Source organism: Leptinotarsa decemlineata, unplaced genomic scaffold (genome assembly GCF_025532065.1).
Source record: "Leptinotarsa decemlineata unplaced genomic scaffold, Ldec_3_MD MMD2_tig00002974_RagTag_RagTag, whole genome shotgun sequence".
NCBI classification, from domain to species: domain Eukaryota; kingdom Metazoa; phylum Arthropoda; class Insecta; order Coleoptera; family Chrysomelidae; genus Leptinotarsa; species Leptinotarsa decemlineata.
In genome coordinates this window covers 8,579,535-8,603,374 of record NW_027412578.1, presented here as the reverse complement: position 1 = coordinate 8,603,374, position 23,840 = coordinate 8,579,535, and the positions used below count along the sequence as shown (strand labels likewise).

The 23,840-nt window shown below is 35.2% G+C and overlaps 2 protein-coding genes across 2 annotated transcripts; one reads left to right on the top strand and one right to left on the bottom strand.

Moving 5' to 3' along the window:
• Positions 1-7,820: 7,820 nt before the first annotated feature.
• Positions 7,821-12,491, top strand: LOC111506361 (uncharacterized). Its single transcript, XM_074177375.1, has 4 exons — positions 7,821-8,065; positions 10,543-10,718; positions 12,132-12,242; positions 12,348-12,491. The coding sequence occupies exons 1-4, from the start codon at positions 7,922-7,924 to the stop codon at positions 12,460-12,462; spliced, it is 546 nt and encodes a 181-aa protein (XP_074033476.1). The 5' UTR covers positions 7,821-7,921; the 3' UTR covers positions 12,463-12,491.
• A 5,170-nt stretch (positions 12,492-17,661) lies between these two features.
• Positions 17,662-23,840, bottom strand: LOC111506519 (uncharacterized). Its single transcript, XM_023161629.2, has 3 exons — positions 23,059-23,840; positions 21,791-21,868; positions 17,662-19,010 (listed from the first exon to the last, which is right to left on the bottom strand). Exons 1-3 carry the CDS (start codon positions 23,624-23,626, stop codon positions 17,884-17,886), a joined length of 1,773 nt encoding a protein of 590 aa, XP_023017397.1. The 5' UTR covers positions 23,627-23,840; the 3' UTR covers positions 17,662-17,883.

The window sequence follows — 23,840 nt, the reverse complement described above, 5'->3', positions numbered from 1 at the left end:
CAAAATAATTGTGAGTCTATAACTGTCATATTTTTCCTGTTCTGAAAATTGGTTTAACTTTGTCAATCTCAACTCTATGACGTACTAGAGTGAGGTTAGGTTCCTATATTTTTTTTCAGATTGGCTTCTCAAGGATTCTCTTGCGTACTCAATCACGTATGCAAAGTAGTTTCGACATTCAAGGAATTTGAATCTTGTGGATTTTTCTGTGAAATTGGCAAAATAATTTCGAGGTAACGTATATGACTATTGAAGAAAACATTGACTATATATTATTTTTTTAAAGGAAACTGGACTGGAAGCACACTTCTTCAAGAATTTAGTTAGTAGATGCGATTATTACGAGCAAATGTGTCCTCATCACAATCCTCCGGTAATCGTCGTTAGTTATGGCTGAATATATTTTATAAATTGAGGAAAGAAATGAATATTGGTGTATCTATCATTTATATTTCCAAGAATAAATAATAAATCCTTCTCATCGCGAATACACAGGAAAACTTTCAATGGATTTGAATGAAAACTACTATTTTCTTTCCAATCGCTTTGAACTATAATTTATTCCTGTCTCTCAAATGCCATCTGTCAAAAATATTCAGATGTCGCTATTTCAGTAGTTAATCAATTTTTATCCTAATTGGTGAGTATTTTATATCCATGGCCGCTAGAATATATTATGAAGCTAGAAGTATGGCGCAGATGACAATAGGAAGGCTCGGGCCATAGGTTAGGTTAGGTCCAAAGTGAGTGGGTCTATTCGACCCTCCACCGTGTGAATAGGTGTGGCTCACACCTATTCACACTCGACCCAATAAACCCAGCTTCTTAACGAAGCTGATTAGTTTGTATGGTGAGTGATCTTTCAGGTCAGATGGTAAGAGTACGGCTCTGCCGATCTCTAAAACCTGAATTGGTCTCCAGCGGGGACCTGGTTTTGGTTTGCTAACCCGCTCGTGAACGTAAACGTTTTGGACGTTTGCTAACCTGCTCATGGGGGGTTTGTTCCTCCACCTAAAACAGATTCTTCGTACGCCGCCCAAGAATTTGGTGCAAGGCAGTTTCATAAGGTACCCCGCTCTTTTTTTTTAGGTTCAGTTATTGGATGAAGAGTTGGAGAGTTGAGAAGCTTTCGCTCCTGATTTAAAATTACAGGGAGGTCAGTTGTAGTCGTAAACTCGACATCCATCTCCTCTGTAGACTCAGCGTCAACGTATTGATAAAGATAAATTGATCAATTTACTCATTGCGCTACATACTTCCATACATACTTGATCCATGCATTGGAACTTTTACAGCGATCAACTCTGGAAGAAGGAAAATATCCTGTTGGGTTTTTGTGCCATCTCAGCAGGACCTAAACACGAGCACTACAGGAAAATCCTTAGGCGCTCTAAGAGCGGTGCCTATGCGAAAGTAGCTATTCACATTGGTTTTGAACCGTTGAAAATTAAATCCATTTGAAAAAAACATTCTCAGGAAGTTTATTCCACATGAACGCAATTCTCCAAATGAAAGAGTTCTCGAATACCGAAGTTCGAGGTGTACTGAGTTGAACATTCTGATATGTACTGCTCTTGGTGGAATCAAATGTGCCAAGTCACTTGAATACTTTCCGTGAAAATATCTATAGAAGAGACACAAATCTCCAACCTTTTTTCGATGTTCCAGACTGTCAAGGTTGTAAGTCCGCCAATCAGAGGGATGGCTCTTTTCTGGATGGAATCCAGCAGCTTCAGGGTATGCTTAAGGGCGGAGCTCCATGCATGGGAACAATACTCCAAAAAAGGTCTGATCTGAACTTTATAAAGCATCAGAAGTTGCTGAGGTGTGTACAGTTTTCTGGTTCGGAACTGTGTTCTAAGCTTTTCTGAGAAGCACCCTTTGCATTTCCAGCTTTATGAATGTTCAAGACATATTGGTATCCATTTCAACCCCCTACAAACTCACCAAAGCAGAAAGCGGAATTGTCTGTCCTGACATTATTATATCCGGTTCGGAGACATTTATCTTTTTCAGTTTCTCTTGGTATGGGAATTACATTACCATGTTTCCATTCATAGATTTTGAGGGTTTGATCAATTTTCATTATTGTTTCTGAAAAATGCTTTCCCCCGACCGATCATTTGCTACGCGATTCGCTTTCTCCTAACAATCATTCACTTCCTTCGACCATTTGCTTTCTTCGGCCGATCATTTGCCAATTTGCTTTACCATTGGCTTTCTCCGACTGATCAGTTGCTTTCTCCGATCATTTGCTTGTTCCAGTCATTTGCCATCTCCGATCATTTGCTTCCTCCGGCCGATTATACGCCAATTTGCTTTGTCATTTTCTTTCTTACATCAATCAGTTGCTTCCTCCGACGGATTATTTGTTTCCTTCGACCATTTACTTTCTCCGACCGATCATTTGCTAATTTGCTTTGACACTTACATTCTCCGACCGATTATTCGCCAAATTGCTTTGCCATTGGCTTTCTCCGACCAATAATTCGCCAATAAACTATTTTTTTATTGTTCCTGGAAAATGCTTCATTCGTCTGATCATTTGCTTTCTTCGGCCGATCATTTGCCAATTTGCTTTACCATTGGCTTTCTCCGACTGATCAGTTGCTTTCTCCGATCATTTGCTTGTTCCAGTCATTTGCCATCTCCGATCATTTGCTTCCTCCGGCCGATTATACGCCAATTTGCTTTGTCATTTTCTTTCTTACATCAATCAGTTGCTTCCTCCGACGGATTATTTGTTTCCTTCGACCATTTACTTTCTCCGACCGATCATTTGCTAATTTGCTTTGACACTTACATTCTCCGACCGATTATTCGCCAAATTGCTTTGCCATTGGCTTTCTCCGACCAATAATTCGCCAATAAACTATTTTTTTATTGTTCCTGGAAAATGCTTCATTCGTCTAATCATTTGCTTTCTTCGGACGATTATTTTCCAATTTGCTTTGCCATTTGCTTTCTCTATTCGATCAGTTACTTTCTTCGATCATTTGCTTCTTCCAATAATTTGCTCTCTTCGATCATTTTCTTCCTCCAGCCGATCATTTGCTTTCTCTGGCCGATTGTTTGCCAATTTGCTTTCTTCCATCAATCAGTTGCTTTCTCTGACCAATTATTTGCTTCCTTCGACCATTTACTTTTTCCGGCCAATAATTTGCCAATTTGCTTTGACATTTACATTATCCGACCGATTATTCTCCAACTTGCTTTGCCATTGGCTTTCTCCAACCAATAATTCGCTAATAAACTATTTTTTTATTGTTCCTGGAAAATGTTTCATTCGTCTGATCATTTGCTTTCTTCGGCCGATCATTTGCCAATTTGCTTTGCCATTTGCTTTCTCCATTCGCTCAGTTACTTCCTCCGATCATTTGCTTCTTCCAATAGTTTGCTCTCTTCGATAATTTGCTTTCTCTGGCCGATCATTCGCTTTCTCCGGCCGATTGTTTGCCAATTTACTTTGCTATTTGTTTTTTCCCACCGATCAGTTGCTTTCTCCGACCGATCATTTGCTTCCTTCGACCATTTACTTTCTCCGGCCGATCATTTGCCAATTTGCTTCAACATTTACATTTTCCGACCGATTATTCGCCAAATTGCTTCGCCATTACTTCGCCCGACTAATCATTCGCCAATAGGTATACTATTTTTTTATTGTTTCTGGAAAATGCTTTAACCGACTGATCATTTGCTTTCTCCGACCAATCATCTGCTTTATGTGATCAGTCTCTTTCTCCGACCGATCATTTACTTTCTCCCACCACTTGCTTTCTCAGGCCGATCACTTACATTCTACAACATTTGCTTTTTACGATCGATCATTTGCTTCCTTCGACCATTTGCTTTCTCTGACCGATCATTTGCCAAATTGTTTTGTCATTGGCTTCCTCCGACCGATTATTTGTCAAATTGTTGCATCATTGGCTTTCTCTGACCAATCATTTACCAAATTGCTTTGCCACTGGCTTCCTCCGACCATTAATTTTCCAGTAAACTATTTTTTCATTGTTCCAGGAAAATGCTTACTCCGATTGATAATGCTTAACTCATTCAGCATAGAATAATTCATCCACTACAAACCCTCCACTCCTTACCTTGCAACGCACTTGCTCAACCCCGATACATCTTGCTATCTATTAGGTTAAATAAATCAAAAAGCTCGCTTGCTCTCGGCCTATCTATCTACTCGAATATTGAATATAAGGGATGACTGACTGGGGTGAGCGCCCATCGAAAAGAGATCAATCTTGCAGAGAGAGCCACTAAGTGAATATCGATTTTAATTTCCAAAGACCGGCGATACTCCAAACAACGGAAACACAATCAGTCGAACAGGATATTTTATATTCATTTGGAAACACCTGGTTGAGCGAATTTCGATATTCACATCGAGAGATTCAAGAAAGGGGAGGACAATGAAAGAAGTTGATTAAAAGTGGAAGGTTCGCGATTAGCGAACAAAACGGAGTACTTAAGTAATATATCGAAACTGTAAAGTTTTTGATATTTACGAATTGATTTCTGTTCAATATGTTTTTTTTTTGCATATAAACTGAAACTTAATGATAAATGTATTGTTGTTTTAGACAATGCACTGTATCATTCAAGTAAACTGGAAAAAAATCCAACTTCAGTATCGAAGAAATTTGACATTCAAGACTGGCTGCGTTATTAAAGTATCCAATTTGAAGAAACATTACTCAAAGTGCAACTTTTAGCAATTGGTAATGACCACAGAAAAAAAATAAGCTCTGTTACGCCAGCAACAAAGCAGCAAATTAGGTACTTTTTAGGTGCTTTTTAGGTACCGAAGTCAAAAATTAGGTGCTCTGTAACTTACACCGCAACTCAATACTCAAAGTTGGTTTGCTAGCAGTATGTGATGCTAGCAACGCAATTAAAATAATGTTAAGGGAATACTATTAGGTGCTAATTAAGTGCTAAACGGCGAGGATCGTAAAATTTTCTAATTAATAAACAAAAGCTCCAATTTCGCTAAACAACAGATCTGAGAATCAGGTCTCTCGAAAACGAGGACGAATGCTCTATCAGGTATAAACTAAGCGTGGTAATAAAGTGCTAATTAGGTGCTTGCAAGAAATTAAGATAAAACGACCGCGAATAAGTGAAAAAAAATCGAGATACCTGATTTGAGAGAAAAAATTGATAATATGCAATAAAGTCTTGAGATACTCGTAAACTGATACGTAGACAATCAAAATAAAGTGCAAATTAAGTGCTCACTAGATAAATAATAGTAAACCTATATTCCATAATGCCTATGGGGCATTATAGAAATGCCTTTGAGGCATTATGGAAAACCACTATGACTGATGGACTGACCGGTCGGTTGGTAGCCGGGCGGTTCGACGCGGATGCTTTGTTCACTCAGTCAATCGGCCGATGTGTGAGTTGATGGTGCAAACCCTCAGCTGAACGCTCAATTTTCACTTGCCATCGTCCAATCCGTGTTAGGAATCACACGTTAAAAGGTAAGACCTCGTTGATTCTTAGCTCGCACAAGTTTCGATTTCTGAGGGTTATCGTTCGTAGGGGTGCGATAGCTGGTCAACGGAAAAACATATTTTAAACATTTTTTTTAATGGTGGTTATCGGGTCCATGGTGGTTATCGGGTCCATAAGCCCCATATGAATTATGGAATCTAGATTTACTATAAATATCTGATGAGCACCAAATTAGCACTTCATTCTCATACCCTTACTTATTAAAGAACGTACTGTAAGAACTCAGTCCATCAGTCATAGTGGTTTTCCATAATGCCCCATAGGCATTATGGAATCTAAGTTTACTATTATTTATCTAGTGAGCACTTAATTAGTACTTTATTTTGATTGTCTATGTATTAGTTTACGAGTATATACGACTGTTACAAAAGCAATGAGATTCCTACAACTAAAATCATACAGAAGAAATTGAATACTTCTGGCCATAACGTGAGCTGCTGTGGAAAAACTATTCAGAATTAGATAAAGAAACTAAGATTTAGATTTAAAATAATGAACAAACGTCAAGCAGTTATGGAAAGCAGAAGAATAGTGGAAATGCGTAACAAATACTTAGAATAAATAACTAAATATAGACAAGAACAACAACAAATTTTCTATTTGGACGAAAATTGGTATGACACTCACAACACAGTTACGAAAGAGTTGACTGATGGTTCGAGAATGTGTACGCCGAACATGCCTGCAAACAAAGGATAGCGACTAATCAATGTGCATTGCGGAGGAAGTAGGATGGGTCTCGAGTTATTTGAAACTATGTGGAAAAAACTTGAGGACTGCAATATTGACCATCATAAGAACATAGAAGCTAATATTTTCGAAGAATGGTTTGAAAACATATTGATTCCAAATTTGGATGCGAATAGTGTAATAGTTCTAGACAACGCTGCCTATCATTCGCGACAGCTCATCAAAGTACCGAATAAAAATTCGAGGAAAGATGAAATACAAAGTTTTTTAATGGATAACAATTTTTATTTTGAAGATTAATGAAGAAAATAGAATTGAAACTTTCTATGTTTGTTACCACTTTTATTTGTAACTAACGTTACTGCAGTTTTATCCTATAAGGACATTTTCAAACATTGCGGGGGCAACCTGTTGAATGATCAAATAGATATAGTTTACTCACCGTTTTTCAAATTAGAACATCCGCATTGTAAATTGTAAATTCAGATACTCAATCAAGCCAAGTACCTCTATTATTACCTACAGGGGTGCTATATAAGGACTAATGTAATACACCATTGTTAGTTTAATGTATAAGTTTGAAAATGTCCTTATAGGACGAAACTACAGTAACTTTAGTTACAAATAATAGTGGTAACAAACATAGAAAGTTTCAATTCTCTTTTCTTCATTATGATTTTCTACCACGTAGTAACGGCTACATCCATCAATTTATTTTGAAGATTATTATACCAAAAACCAACTACTTGAAGTTTTACAGACAAAAACATTTGGAAAAGTGTATGCCCTTGGGAATATTGCTGAAAAGTATGGTCACGCCATACTGAGACGTCCCCCTATTTTTGTGTTTTCAATGCCATCGAGTTGATTTGGGAAAAATTGAAACAAATCATATATATATATATATATATATATATATATATATATATATATATATATATATATATATATATATATATATATATATATATCTCCGAACACAAGAGTACGCCAGATATGTTGTTGAAATTCATCACACGCCCTCTAAATATCAACAGCTAGATATAGATTATTTTTAAGGTTTTAACAATTGGCGCCCGTACAGGAATGGAATGTAGACTAGATATTTTTGAAAAAATAGTATGTACGCCACTGCTTTCCCTCAAAATAAAACCAACTTTTATAATCCACATTCATTTTAAGGCGAATTTAATTTCTCCACTCTTTATCTGGGACATTCGATTTTCGTGTAAAAAATAAAGTCGATTTTATGCAGGGTCGAATTATTAGAGCATATCTAATTTTATCAAATTAATATTATTTTTAAAATCTCGAGTCTCTTTTTGGAAAGTTGGCCTCTCAGTATTTTCCAGCCTACAGCTTTTTCCCAAAAACTAATAATCCTGTACTATAAGGAAATTGAAACATTCAAACCGAAATGAATGAAGAATATTTTGATAAACAATAATATCATCTTGATCAATCATCAATCAAATCCCCGTAGAGAAATGTTGAATTAGGAACTTTATTAATAATTTCATTTCGATTCAGATCAATTGAGTCAACATCTCAAGGAAATGACACCTTCCATCGACCGTTCTTTGAACAACCGTTCTGAATATTTTTAAAATCAGTTGTTCATATTTGTATTTCGATTCTGTTAACGAAGTTTGGCAAACAAATACGAAGCGAAATACTTCGAATACAGAACTCCGAAGAAATGGTCTTCCTGCTGAACGTGATTTTGTTCTGTTACTTTGCGGTTTGTTTGGGAAAAGATGATACTACGATGGTGGACAAAAGAAACGTTTTTCTGAGCCGGAGGAAAAGGTATTTGATCTTTCCGGCAGGCAGTAATTTTGTGGTGAGTATTAAAATCAATGTTTTTTTTGAGGAGAGGCATAAGCAAAGCATGGAAAATCCTTGAGTTGCTTGGAGCTGCGACTCTGTTTTTCAACAACGTACGGACAATAAGGAGTATTATTTTAAAGTTATGCGCCGCTTGCGAGAAGCAATACGAAGAAAACGTCCGGTATGCTGGAAAAGCAATTCATGGCTTTTGCATCATGATAATGCACTTACTCACTTACTGCTCACGTTATTGCTTGTTCGTAATTTTTTGGCAAAAATCAACACCGTAATCATGCCACAGCCATCGTATTCACCAGATTTGGCCCCCTGTGACTTTTTTCTGTTCCCAAGATTAAATAAATCTTTAAAAGGACGACGTTTCGCGACGATTGATGAAAATCGAATCGCTGAGAAAGCTCAAGGACATACCAAAAAGTGCATATCAGAACAGCATCGGGGATTGGAAGAAAACGCTGGCTCAAGTGTATTATTTCTGATAGGGACTACTTTGAAGTGTGCAAAATAGAAATTGATGAATATATAAACAGTTTTTTCAACAGACGGCGTGGCGTACAACACAATTTTTCATTCATGTCAGTAGCATCCATGTAAGATCTGTATTTCACGATCATATCAGGTTTTTCGATTTTTTCCGTTTGATGAACGGTTTCATGAAAAATTTAACTCATTCATTGGTATGTTGTTATAAAAGAGTGGTTGGAGGAATAAAAAGCTAATTAGCTTCTTTCCCAGAAAAATTCCGGATGCACGAACATTTTTTAACATTCCTAGAATATTGTGCGAACAGTATATTTTTGAAGCAGTCAATCTTCTGAAAGGAGTACAACTTACAGTAAGAACATAGGAATTTGGAATAGAGGTATTGAACTCTGTTTAAAATCTGTTTTTCCGTTAACCAGCTGTCGCACCCCTACGCCACCCTCAGAAGTCGAAACTTGTGTGAGCTGAGGATTAATGAGGTCTTACCTTTCAACGTGTGATTCCTAACACGGGTTGGACGATAGCAAGTGAAGATCGATCGTTCAGACTAGGGCTTGAACCACCGACCAACACGGCAGTCAATTCGAGTGAGTGAACAAAGCACCTACGCCGAACCGCTTGGATACCGACCAACCTTTCAGTTGAGAAAGATCGCGAATTAAGTAAACAAACAATTGGTAGCTACTTGAATACCTCTCATATTCTTAGGAAAAATCTATACGACTTTGAAATAACGCTACCCACTACACACTTGTTTTGTTGCGCTAATAGGTAAGGCCACCTAAGTTGCCAGACCTCAATAGTTTAGATGATTTTTTGTGGTATCTTTTACAAGACACTACAGGGTCGTGAAACATTAGCCTACAGTACATCAATTTATACTTGAGAGCTGTTGAGAAATGGAATTGTTATTACTTGAGTTCATAAAAAAAGACAAGTGACATGTATCTTTGCAGGATGTGCACCTTTTCAACATCTGATTTGATTTCCATCTTTGTGCGTTCAAAATTCCAAGACGTATTTCATAATTTTACTGCTTAACATTTAATTCAGTTGTATTTCATTTATTCTTCCATACATTTCGAAACTGCCAACACTGTGTTAGACAGTGGAACTTCGAACATGTAATACATTAAATTATTATAATGATTGTTAAAAATCGAAAAACTGTTTTCAGCGACATGCGATCTCAGAGCCACCTACTGCTCTGCGATCGAAACTGACTCGACATTTTAGACGATACCAAAGCCCAACAGTGTTGCAACCGTGCCAATACTAGACAGCGCAGTTTTGATCTACCATATACCTCATCAGTGGTACTAGAACCTGGGTCATAAATGGAATGTTAAAATTTTTCTCAAGTGAATTAATCCTGAGTAACAGATGGTGATGACAATGTTTCCATTCAAATACACCATCAATGGTCGTAATTCAGACCATTGAAATCGATGATAACTGAGAGTCCGAACAGCCTTCCATTGCAATGCCAACCATGGACAACTGTCGAATGAGAAACCGCTTTCTGCTTCTCTCTGCAGCCTTCACTTCAAACGGGCAACTAGATTATTTCAGGGTCCAAAAGCACTAAGCACTTTTCGATTTCTAATTTTTGCTTAGCAATGAAACGCCGGTGAAACCCTCGTTTTTCTCTGATGAGTGGAAAATATAGTAAAGAGAAAATGAGTTTTGTCTAATTTCTACTAAGATTTTTATTTGTTACGAATGGTTTCGGTTTATTAAACCATTCTCAAATAAACTGACCAAACCGATCGAAATAGGTCGTAACAAATAAAAATCTTTGAGGAAATAAATAGACAAAAGTTGTTCATATTTGTATTTCGATTCTGTTAACGAAGTTTGGCAAACAAATACGAAGCGGAATACTTCGAATACAGAACTCCGAAGAAATGGTCTTCCTGCTGAACGTGATTTTGTTCTGTTACTTTGCGGTTTGATTGAATTTTTAAAAGTACCTACGTTATATTTCAGCTCCAACTAGCAGCTGTAAAAGCTTTTCTGCGCGTCCAACCAACAGGATGGAACACGGTCGAAGAATTGGACTATCCCTTTGCCCTTCCAACTGATACAAGAATTTTCCGAAAGTCCAATTGGATCAATAGAAGCAGACGAGAAATTTATTCCACGGTCGATAAAGGTCTAACTAAGTATGTACAAGAAAATGACATCTATTCATAATTCCTTGTCTGTCTCAGATACTCGATTTAATCACAAAAAAAAAGGATAAAATACATACAGAGTTTATAACGATTTGATGCTAATTATTGAAAGGTAACAAAGCATTCATAGAAAGTTATACTCATTCAGAAAATAGACAATTAGATATTATTTTTATTCAATTGAAATCAGTTACTCTGATAAAACCTGATGATATGCACTCATTTCCACAACTATATTTTTCCGAATTTCCCAAAGATCCTTAATTTTTTTGCTTCTTCAAAATATTAGTTATTCCCCAACGATTAGCATTGCTGTGTCTTAGTTAGATTTGCTCTTGAGTTGATAAGATTTGAATAGATTTCTATGAAAGTTTTGTTCCGTGATAAAAACAAAACTTCAGTTGTCATTTCAAAATGTCAATGTTGTCATTTGATATGTGTTCTGTTTCCGTTGTTTATCTGAATGAATATTTATATGCTTTTCGTTATCTTGAAAAATCCACTTCAGATTTGTTGAACGATGATGTCGTAAAACACACTTTCCGTGTAATAAAATGAAATTCCGTTATACATTTGAATCAATATTAATCTATTCCATAGATTCCTCTAGAAAGTTACTACGTCTCAAGTAGTATCTGTTCAGAGTACAAATGGTTCAATTTTTGACAGAAAACGTAATAGATTGTGCTTCGGCGTAACAATTTAATAATATTGTATTATTACAAAAATATTGAAAGTGGCATCCCTGCATGTGAATAATAAAAAAAAGTGAGCGTACGCAATGAGGTTCTGTCACAAATGAGAAGAAAATGACAAGTGGGTACTGGGCACTATTTTTCCTCTAGTTTAGGTATTTAATCTGTGGTTTAGGCATAATTGAAAAATCCTGAATAACAACACTGGTCGGTCTTTAGGAGAGCGATGAAGAAATGTTGTCGGTTAGCTCAGAGATCAACGTTAGGATCTCATTAGTTGTTTAGTTGTCACCTGTCATATTGAAAAAAATTCAATGACATAATAATGCCACAGTTATCTGTTATCTGTTCACTACTACGAAATATAGTCAGGGTTGGCCATTTTCTCATTGAATATTGAGTGAGAATTCGCAAAGATATACCTATGCCCGACAATAGGGAAAACGCATGTATTTTGAAATACATACATTTTGCTTAAATTGAAAGGGGTATATTTGTAGAAAATATCAATTTTTGAAAAAACAGCTTTGTGTCTTTTTACTTCTCCACCTTTATACAAAAATGTGTCTTTTTTCCAGTTTGCAATTAAAAGTATAAAAATGTGATTGCAGTTTAGTAAACTTTTCAGTGAAAATCTCACAATAAGGTGTTCCTTCGCATGAATTTTGTAACTTTCAAAGTGATATTGAACTTTCGTTTATTCTAGGGTTGGGTTCAACGGTACTGCTTGTGTGAAGAAGATGATTTGTGACGCTAAAAAATACATTCCATTGAGAGGAAAGTCGATGATAAAAGATATACTTCTAGCAGTATTCAGGTGAGTTTTACACAGAATGGAAAACTTATTGTCAGATTTCAAATATTTGTAATCAATGACTAACCAATTTTTTAATCACTCTTCAGTAGCTTCTGTTGGTTTCAGCTATACTGGCGATGAATACAGTCATGAAGAAATCTGCGATTCTCAATTGGATACGGAATGTTCAATCTCGATAATGGACTATGTTCTTCATGGTCTAGATTTCAATTCGTTGTGAAAAAATAAAATAAAGAGAATGAAAAGTAATGTTTTGTTGATTTTATTTAATTTTATTCATGTATTTGGAAACCTAACAAGAAGATTAACTTCTAATATTCAGTATTGTCATCTTTTTTTTTTTGAAAAAGTCAGTTTTCTCGTTCAGTATATAAAGTATTCAATGATAACCTGAAATACATGGTATCTCAAAGAAATAACATATTTCTGAGTACCTAATTCTTTCAGTCCGAAATTTATGAAGAACCCTAATAAGTATCTGAGTCTTAAAAAATGATCAAGATCAATTGGAAAACTTCATAAATGTAACAGAAACCAAAGTTTTTTTATTTGATAGAATCGGCCGAGACTTCCATCCAATCAAAGAAGTTCACTACGAAATTTTACTGTGTATATTCTCCTGAAGAAAACGTTTATGTAAATTCTGCCTATTAAAAAATGAAAGATATAAGAAGGTAGCTCATTTTTTGAAATACTTCAGTCTGACTTTCTGAAATCATATTCTTCTTCCTCCATTTTTACAATCTTACTGTAACAGTACAGTAACCCAATGATTGTTAGTACTCATACAGTCTAGACAGGTACAGACCTATTCACTCACGAAAGGATCACTAATGTCTGAGAATCTTGATATAACATTCTTCTAAAGAGATGGTGAATACTCAAAAAAAAGCGAATGCTGATAGTATTCTTGCTACTCCGATAGATTTACTGGATAATTATAGAAAGACATATCAATAACAAATTAGAACTTTTAAGGAATCGCACATTGAAAAGTAAGACCTTGTTAATCCCAGACAAACTGAATATATTGAGTGTGTTTATCATAAATCATATAAGGATGAGTGAACTGGAATGGTGTCATACTGGGTGCAAGAGATGAATAGTGTTTTTGGTTTTCCGTGTGTATGCCGCAAAATAACCTGAAAGGCGACATCCACTGGTGAAATGTTTTGAATTATTGAAAAAACATTTTGAGAGAACAAATAGGTAAAAAGAGTCGTGCCATAACAGTATTGATTGATGAAAACCACAAAGATCATAGTCTTGCAGTGGTAGAAAATCCTAAATTGAGTATTGGTGTTAGTGAAATAAGCGTATTAGTAAAATAAGCATTGATTTAGGGATATCAAAATCTTCAATTTCCATAAGTTTGAAAAATAAATTTCACACTTACCACCTGCAGCCTGCAGCTACACCAGTTTTTTTTCGTAAGATGCAAAATAAAATTACGGAAAATGAAAGACTCCGGAGGATCTGATTAAAAGACGAAAGTACCGTTCCATACATGCATAGCTACCGATGTTATAATACTAAATATCCACATATTTTAACGATCACGAATCATCAACATACATGGACTCTCAATGTATTGGGCGGTATCGTAGATAATTATGATTGACCATATTTTTTTCGAACGCAAATTGAATGAACAAGAATCCCTTCGATTCCTCGAAGAATACTTTCCTAGGTTGATCGAGCACCTACCTAATCACATCATAGATGAAATATGTCTTCAGTGCACCAGCACTTTTTTGGGTGTAGCATAAGAAGAGTTGGATGTAACATTTCCTGATAAGAGAACTGGACGAGAAAGGCCTACTCCTTGGCCGCCAAGGTTGCCGGACCTAATATCAAGTGATTTTTGTTTATGTAGAACAGAAAATCGGAGTTTTACCATACTGTCGCTACTACATAGTAGAATTCTAAATTAAGAATTCGTGAGGCATTAGAACGAAGAACTATGCGGTTTTACCGTCAAAACAAACTTTTTGAATGAAGATATCAAGAAAATGTACATAACAAGGTGGAAAACATTTTGAAAACGTATTTAAGGCGTAATTACAATTTTTTTGTTCAAAATTTAAAATGTATTTGTTTCTGTTTTTTTTTAATATTTTGAAAAACGCAAATAATTAAAGGACGGCTATAGGAATAACATATAACACGTTGATATTCCTGGATATGTAATTTTATGTAGAACGTGAAGACAGATAATATTGGTGGTATTCCATTTGGAAAAATCTCATTAACTTCAACTGAAGTTGACGAAAATCGAATTGACATTTCTACCACCTTGTATAAATATAACTGTTCCTCAGGACATTACAGAATAAAACAGCTTAATTACAGTTATTTCATTCAGAGCCGGCTTCACTTCCGAGTTTTACAAAAAAATCAGTAACTGGAAACGACGCATTGTGATTGAAAATAAATTCAGTCTTGGGTAGGAAACTATGGGACAATTTTATTAACTGAATAATAAAATGGTTCCACTTAAAAAAGTAGATTGTTTACTCACGCTAAAAAATACACAACACGCTGTACATATGAAACTAGTTTCATGAAACAATTCTGATATTTTCATATATCTGATAATACAATTAATGTTTTCAAGTAAATAATAGGTGGTATTATTATAACCGACTTTACATCTCTTACGTTTTCCGATTTTCTGGGCACATATCTTGGACACATTATATATTATTATTTATAGGTAATTATCGTTTTAATATATGGATGCATTGTATAATCATGTCACAGACATCTATATTTCAGTGAAAGCTGAAAAATTATAAAGTCATATTTGATTGTTTTCCTAGAACGACCTTGGAGAATACCGGATAAAATGTTGTCATTTCTTGATAAATTAGAAATTAATGCAATTCGATCCATGGCTACTTCTCTAAAAGGAGTGATTCCGTTCAAAATCAATGGGTCGTTTTACCTACTTTCTGTTTTATTTCCTACCTACCAGGCATGAAATCATTCAAACTGAAAGGTTCTGTAGGTTTGATGCTATTCCGTTTGACAATTATTGACGACAATATCATAAAGAATACATCCGAAAATATCCAAATCGTGTTTGAATCTAGTTCACGGTTTTTTATCGTGAAAGAAGTAGGCATTATGTCATCGATGCAGCAAATTCATTTGCAATCTTGGCATATAATATCCCACGTTATACAAGTGTCACTTGTAAATGCACATGAATATGTGCATTTTTGTTCTTTGTAAAACACGCTGTTTCTGATGTGAAACAAAAATCCGCACATCCGCAATACATTGATTTCGATTTTATCTTTGGTCACAAAATTTACTGACAGAGACGCATACAACTTTCATAATTTTTTCAAAACATTTGGACACTAAATCACAATCCGGTACTTATCATTTTTGATGCTATCTCAATTAAAATTGTATCAAACACATCACCACTGAAGCTAGTCCGTGAATAACCGTTCTGGTTTCAATTTGCTGTTGCATTTTTAGCTCAATTATAATATCAGTAATTGATTCTCAAAATATAGGGATTGCAAGTTGAGAAGTGAGACCTCGTTAATCCTTACTCGCACAAGTTTCGACTTTTGAGGGTTATAGTTTTTAGGGCTGATTAAAGGAAAAACAGATTTTTTTTAGATGATCTTTAGACAGGATATACGAGGTCTGTTAAAAAAATAATGTGGATTGTATTTTTTTTTGTGCCAGCGTTTTTTTCAAACCTCAAAGCAGTTCTGATATACACTTTTTGGTATGTCCTTGAGCTCTCTCAACTATTCATCTTTTATCTCCTCAGTCGGCGCAAAACGTCCTCCTTTCATGAAACTCTTCAGTTTTGGGAACAGGAAAAAGTCTCAGGGGGGCAAGTCTGGCGAATACGGTGGTTGAGGCACGAATACGGTATTGTTTTTGGTCAAGAAATTACTAACGAGCAGTGACTAGTGAGCAGGGGCATTATCGTTATGCAAAAGCCACAATATCAGACGTATTCTTCTTAATTGCTACTCGCAAGCGACGCATAACTTGAAGATAATACTCCTTATTGACAGTACGAATATGTGGCAAGAACTCCTGCTGCACTACGCCACGATAGTTGAAGAAAACAGTGATCTATTTTTAGGAGAAATTAATTTTTGGGAAAGAGTTTCGGCTCACACTTCTCTATCTTTATTCTAGATACTTTTGCAAGAAAAAGTAAGAGAAACATTTTTGTATGGAATTCTACTATTAAAAAAAAAGACCAATAACCTTTTCTCGATAGTACCGAAGATATTGAAAAAAAAATGACATTTTGACATTGTTTCGAAAAATGACCATTGATATTTTCCGATTACGGAGAGGGAGCCTGAAAATCAGCTACCAAGCCCAAGGAAGGCAGCAGGCGCGCAAAGGAGGGTTACAAATAGGCAGCAAGCGCGGGTGTTAATACAAAAAATACATGTAAAGTGAGTTCGAATTATATCAAGGAGGTTACGCACAGCGCCATCTGCCCGCGAATAGATCAAGCAATAATGTAGATAATTCTGTCAGTACAGATCCCGAGCTTGAGAGTTACAAACAAACAAACAAACATACATACATACAGGTGAAGCTAATAAAAGTGTGTTGAAAACAGTTCAGCCCGAATTTGGTGAAACTTTTCACAGGATTTGTATCTATTGTGATATAAAGTTCTGGTGAAAAATGTAGCAGAATAAAATATCAGCTGTAATAACTTCAAGTACTTCGATATGACGGGGTTATATGTTTACATTTTTAAGTATTCTGTCAAACTCAAATGATTTGTTATTGTGCAGGAAGATACAATCTGGTGAATACTGAAGTAAGAAATGTATTCAATAAGATACCTTTTTAAGAAAATTTTAAAGTTTAGTCCTAACACCAAACCGTTATTTATATATAACGGTTTGTTGTTGGGACTAAACTCCAGTAATATTCATTACTACACTAAAGGTTCCAACCAGTGCATCACAAGTACATTTTGACAATATGGTTATTAATTTGAATTCACAATATCAACTGGTCGCCGTGAAGGTAAAAGAATATCATAGACCGCTTGGAATTAATCATAACTCGAAAAGTAGCAATTCTTTAAATGTTTTATTCTTATGTAATGTTGGAAATACATTATTTTATAAAGTTTGCAATTTATTGTTGTATAAACGACAAAAGGGTATAGAAAATGAACCTCAGAAAAGTAAGTTTCAAAAAATTTGAATTCAATTGAATGACTATTTCAACAGAGTGGTCTGTATATTTTCATAATTCATGAGAATTCAGTTACTTGTAGTTTTTTGCTACACATCCTTGAAAAAATGAATGAGTCAAACTATATTACTATGCATTTTGCTGCATTAAGATGACAGAGAATATATAAAAGGACCAAGTGTTGAATAAGTAAACTGTTTTCTGAAAATCATCTTGATATAATTAATATATTCCTACTGGTGTAAACGCAGACAATACTTGAATAAAAAAAAATAAAACAATACGTTTCAAAATCTTCTTCGACGTCCGTATGGGTCTTTGAAGAATCTTTCATTTTTACATAGAATCAGTACACTTCAGTCACAACATGTAATGCTTACTTGAAATAAAATCCCATTATCTTTACCGGGATTTTTTGTGGAAACCTACAGAATCAAGATTCTACATAATTTTGCAAATAATAGCAAATTTTCCAAATTTTGCTCACATCGTTTGTGTAAAAAGACGCTTTGGAAAGGATATTTTTGAAAATTCCGTTTTTCTTAACTTCCTTCAATAATTTCCAACTGTGTGCACTGAACTCTTTTTCTTCGTTAGGACTAACAGACCATTGGAAAATTCCCAAATCGGAGAATCGGTCAGTATCTAGTGACTTAACGGTAAAGCCCTCCTGTATAAGCAATTGTATTTCTGATTTTTGAATGATTTCCCTCTCGTCCGTCAAGTGAGGGTGCAAATCAGAAACATAAATTACGTAGCCGTACGGAGACACACCTAAAAAATATTTCAACTTAAATTCATTACACAAGTCCACTACGAAAAACTTCACAATGATAACACCGCTTGGACAGATCTTTCTGTTAAATGAAGAATCGCTGAGAATGTTTTGCCAATGCATTACACACCGCCGAACTTCATCACATTGCAAGTCATATCTGAAAGCAAGATCCTGCATTTGCAGCCCGAGTCGCAGCCAAATCAGAGTTATCTTTATTTCCTTACGAATTTTGATAGTGTCACAAGTAAGAAGTTCTAAAGATGGATCCATTTCTATGACCATATCACAGAACTTCTTGAAATCCACTTTGTTCTTGAAACCAGTATAAAACTTGACTTCGTCATCACTGCTGAAGCTGTCAAACTTATGATACCACTGCTGTTGAAGAGAATTCACTTTTTCATGCATATTGGCAAGCTGCATTTCAAGTCTAGCTATTTCTCCACCCGTATTGAGACAAGGCGTGCCACAAGGTTCGTTGCGGGTTACTTGTTGTTTAGCAGCCTCCAAAGCACTTTTCAATTTACTGTTTTCTTCTTCTAGTTGCTGTTTCACTCTTTCGCTCTCTCTTTCCTTACTTGATAAATTCATAACCAATATTTGGCCTTCCGATATCCTACGATAGGCAACGGATAAACTCTCTTCAAGTTCTTTCATTTGGTTCTTAAGCTGTTGCAGGTCTCTACTGCAACTACCGGTTTGTGTGGTATTTTCTTTTTTATTCATGTGAGGGGGTGCACTAAAGTTGTTTTTCCACTGGCAGGAAGGGTTATAGTAGGGATCTGAAATCGAAAGAAAATATTCCTTAAACATGGGTAATTGAAAAGCACTCTCAAAACTTTCGAATTCCTAAGTTCGAAATTTCAGAGTGAAAGATAGGTTCATTTCTTTATCGTGTTTTCGCGAATGTAGCAGATGTTTGAAGTTTTATCATAATACAGTGTGACCACATTCAAAATTAAGATAACCCTATGTTTTCGTTATTCAAAGGAATACATGAAATTGTGCAAGCTTATATAGATTGTAGGGTCACATTTTCACGGATTTTCTTTATTTATTCACGGGATTCATCCCCAGTATGTCTATACGCTGCATTAATTTTTCTATTATGGAAACTGTTTCTATGTTCTTTTATGTGTGTTTTAAATGTTCTTCCAGTTTGACCTACATGAAACATCGGACATGAACCATGAGATAATTTATACACTCCTGATCTATCATAAAAGAACATAGAAACAGTTGCCAGAGTATAAAAATGAATTCAACGTATGTTACTCACCTTCTAAGAATTCCCCAATATAGAAAAAAATGTATTAAACAAAATATTTATTATGAAAACTGGGAATTGAAACTTCCTGTGTTTTTATACCACTTTCATATATATGTGGATAAATATACGAGGGTGGTACCAGAAGTGCCATCAACAAACAACAAAAAAACACAAACATTTCAGAAATAAAATTATTTATTTTCTAACACCTTACGCATACTGTATGTATAGGGGAAATAAACAGACAGAAGGTCACAAATAAAACCACTGCTGTTTTCTCCGACAGACAGACGGCAAATAAAGCGCTCAGTTCATTTCAATTCTTCTCAAGACTGATTGGCCCTGAACCCTTCTGCGGGGTAGCGAAAGCATGTATAAAGACATGTATAAACTCATGGATGCAAGCCGAATCAATAGATTGGTGGAATAAGCTCCCAGAAATGAGGAAAACATAGCCCAGATTCACGAAAGACCTTCTAAACCACAACCATAAGGTTATAAGGGTAGTGGTGGGTATACTAACAGGGCATAACCAGCTCAGGAAACATATGATCAACATGGGTCTGACAAAAGAAACCCAATGCAGGTTCTGTCAAGAAGAGGAAGAAAGCGCACTGCATGTGTACTGTGAATGCCAAGCGATAGCATGGCTGAGACACACAACATGCAGGGAAGAAAAACCAGAGGCTGCCAGCTATATGAAACTACATAATCTCCTTGCAGCTCTATACACTTTTCCCAGCGATATTCAATAAGTTCGATGCCGTTTTAATAATAAGAATTGTTTGTTCCTCAAAATAGCCACTGCCAACATCACTTCTTCATCGTTGGACTATCTTTGACCACTGAGGTTTGAAAACAGAAAATAATCCGAGGGGGCTAAATCTGGCAAATATGGTGCATTTATTGATCTTTTCATTTTTTTATTTTATTCCATTATACAAGGGTTTTCCCATTTTTACATATGAAATATAATACAGATACATACGTATGACAGTACTATAGTAATAGACGGACACTTATCCTAAACTAATAATCTTTTTAAGCTGGTTTTGAATGACTTTGATGTTCGTCCAGTAAATTCTAAACCTCTATCGCAATATTCATTACCTAATCAAACATAACGTTACAAAGTACTATGATAACCATAATTTGTGCGATGGTAGGGAATATCGAATAATTCAGAATTTCGAGTAGGTCTGTTTATAACTTCAAATAAATCGAATAGAGCAATGAAGGACAATCTATCTCCCCTAATAGTAACCTATGGAGCTAGCTAGCGCACTTTCAGTCAACAATCGTTCAGTACCGCTTTGTGGATTTTCTTCACTGTTTCTGGAGTTGTCATCTCATTTGATCAACCATGCTCGTCTTGGCAGCTCGTACGGCCTCATTTAAACTCTGCTACCCAATATTTTACTGTTGTAAACAAAAGAGCAGACTCACCCAGGGTAGAGTCCAGTTCAGCTTTTATATTGTTTGGACTGAGTCCTTTCAAATACAAATATTGTATACCACATAACGATAACCAGCGTCTTCAAATTTATGCTTTATAGATTGTGTACTTTCTAATACAGTGATATTTTCAACTGGCGCCATCTCTTGGTCAGGCCTGGTACTTTTGGGACCATCCTCATATATATGGATGAATCTAATGTATAAAAATGGATGTTTGTTGGTTGGTTGGTAAGTGATAAACTTCTACATCGCTCAACCGATCGTGATGAAACTTGACATGTATAAGTAATTTTTCATAGAGAAGGTTTTTAGGCTATCAATTTTTCTATAACTCACCACTAGATGGCGTTGCAGAAATTTTTTTTTGAAAGCACTGTTCTATAACGCTGCGCACGCCTAAGTTCGTTGATTCTGATTCTGTCAAAACATTAGAACAGCAGCGATACAGCAACATAGTACTAGTATGGTATAAAAACATAGGAAGTTTTATTTCTCATTTTTCATGATAGATCTCCTACCAAGTAGTAAGGGCTACATCTATCAATCTATTAAATATTTATTCCTTTAATAATGTGATAAGCCTAGTTCAGTGGACACAATTTCTCAACACTAACAGTGGTAAAATAATTATGAGAACAAAGCAAGAAAGAATCCATGTAAAAATTGGTGTAAACGTTTCCAATGTGTGTTAAGAATGTATATGTTTCAAGCATAATTTCCTTGCAACCCTGAAAGGCTTTATGGATTAGTCTTGAATTTGAGGCATTGAAATAGTATGTCATAGAATGTAATAATAGAATATATCAGAAATACAAAATCATGTAGCTGACTTACCATTCATTCCCTTGTCTTCTTTTTGAAGACTGAATGGATCTTTTTGATGGGTGTATCCATTCACAGCAACAGTTTTTTCTGAAAGATTGGTTAACATAGCTTGATAAGTGACCTCAGAATAAAAACGTAAATATTTGTTTTAACGGCTCATGCTGGTTTTTGGGAAATTTCTCATTAGACTTTCACATTTTTGTCATATGATCATGTATTTTGTTGAGGTTTTAACAACCAGTCTCTGGTTCAAATGTACTACATATCTACATGACTACCATCATTGCCAACATAATACATTGGACTGACTATTCATAAATTTAGCATGTGCACTGTCAACAAACTGAGTTTATTTACCTTGTAGAATGGAAAATTTCGAGGAAATACCTGTTATGATGGTAGGAATGCATTCTTTTTCAAACCATATTATTTTGACATTTGTATTGAAATGCCGAATATTCAAGAAAAAACGAAAATGCAGTTGCCTTAGGAAATGTAATTTTACTTTTCCCTAAATGAAACCAGAAATTTTTTTATCGATTATAAACCTAGTTTGTCCCTTTTCTTGATCGGTTCTACTGAAGGGGAAAATCCTCAATCCTCCCAAATATTTTCTTCTAATTTCATCCAACACATGCCTTTCTCTTATCGAGTCTAGCAGGTAGAAATAGTTTTTTCATTCCAGATGTCTCGTTTCTTGAGCATTCATTTAAAAAAAAAATCACTTTCTGACACTGAAAAATTTTTATGTCAGTGAATCATCAAAGTAGATATTTATACGACTCACTAAATTTTATAAACCCAATCCTCTTTCCAAAAGGTTGTTAGAAATCCTTCTTTAGAATGCCTTGTAAGAGTGGTCAAGTTCTGAATGATATTGTTACTTAACTAGAGTTTTTGTTATTATTTGTTGGAATACCACAAAGAGTTGAAGTCACTTGGCTTTAGCCAGAAAATAAATGCAACTTATCAATTCAACCTTCTCATGAATTAAACACTCCACAAACTAGAGTTTGTAATCTATTACAGAAGGCACATTCTAAATGATAAAAAACAATATGGCGTTCCTTATTTTGACTACAAATAGATGTATTCTACGACTTTCAAGTGGTGGTACCTCCAAAAGTAAGACTGAGAACCCAGTTTTGACTACAGATACCTAATTATGAAACAAGAATACGTAAGTCTGATAAAAAAATTTCAAAAACTATAGCGAGCTGTTGAAACATATAGTTACCAAACAGACTTTTACAACTTTAAATAATGCATATCAGTACCTGTGACCTGTTGTACTCTATTTTCGAACATACTGTCAGAGAATTGTTGATCTTCTGATTCAAAATCTAATCTTTCTTCTTTGATCGTCGTCTCTTCGAAATTTGAGTGGGCTGTTTCTCCAGAAGAAACACTAGTAATCACCGGAACAGTATTATATATATTACTGTAATCCACAATACAGTTTTCTCCGTCTTCATTCCATGGTTCCTCATCTACATCTATCTCCTCTTTGATTTTTATAGTCTCTGTTTCTTGTGTATCAGTATTATTTATGACTGGTTCAATGACTATTGCAGGGGTGTATATTTTTTCACCAAAATACCGCGGTAATACTTCATTGTGAATATTTTTACCACTGTTATTGAAGTGCATTCCGCATAGCTTCGACTTCTTAGTAGGATACCATGTCTTCGATTTCTTCTGCTTCCTCACTCTCTCTATCCATATATTTCTGAGTTCAGGATCAGTTGGAAACTCATAAAAGTCAACCTCCACGAATCCTTTATCTGTTGCTATGAATTCTTCACAATTAAGGACACAGCCTTTGTTTTGTTTGAGGAAAGACATGTCTAGATTTCAGAAAAGTCTCATCTTCTGCAATACAAACTTGTGTAGGAATGGGATATTATACTGAACCCATTATAAACCCATGTTCTTTGTTCGATGATTATATGTGAAAATGTTCAAGTAAAAGTCCAAGTTATGAAAATTGAAAACAAGCAATAAGTTAACCTCAATTTCAGCTTCTAATACTCAATTAGTAATACCATATCTGTTTTTT

Coding starts and splice junctions, on each gene's coding strand:
- LOC111506519 (XM_023161629.2), bottom strand. CDS start 23,626: ATGTCTTTCCTCAAACAAAACAAAGGCTGTGTCCTTAATTGTGAAGAA. Junction 21,869..23,058: donor TAGAGTACAACAGGTCACAG/GTACTGATATGC, acceptor CCAATCTTTCAG/AAAAAACTGTTGCTGTGAAT. Junction 19,011..21,790: donor AGAAGACAAGGGAATGAATG/GTAAGTCAGCTA, acceptor TTTCGATTTCAG/ATCCCTACTATAACCCTTCC.
- LOC111506361 (XM_074177375.1), top strand. CDS start 7,922: ATGGTCTTCCTGCTGAACGTGATTTTGTTCTGTTACTTTGCGGTTTGT. Junction 8,066..10,542: donor CGGCAGGCAGTAATTTTGTG/GTGAGTATTAAA, acceptor GTTATATTTCAG/CTCCAACTAGCAGCTGTAAA. Junction 12,243..12,347: donor ATACTTCTAGCAGTATTCAG/GTGAGTTTTACA, acceptor TGTTGGTTTCAG/CTATACTGGCGATGAATACA.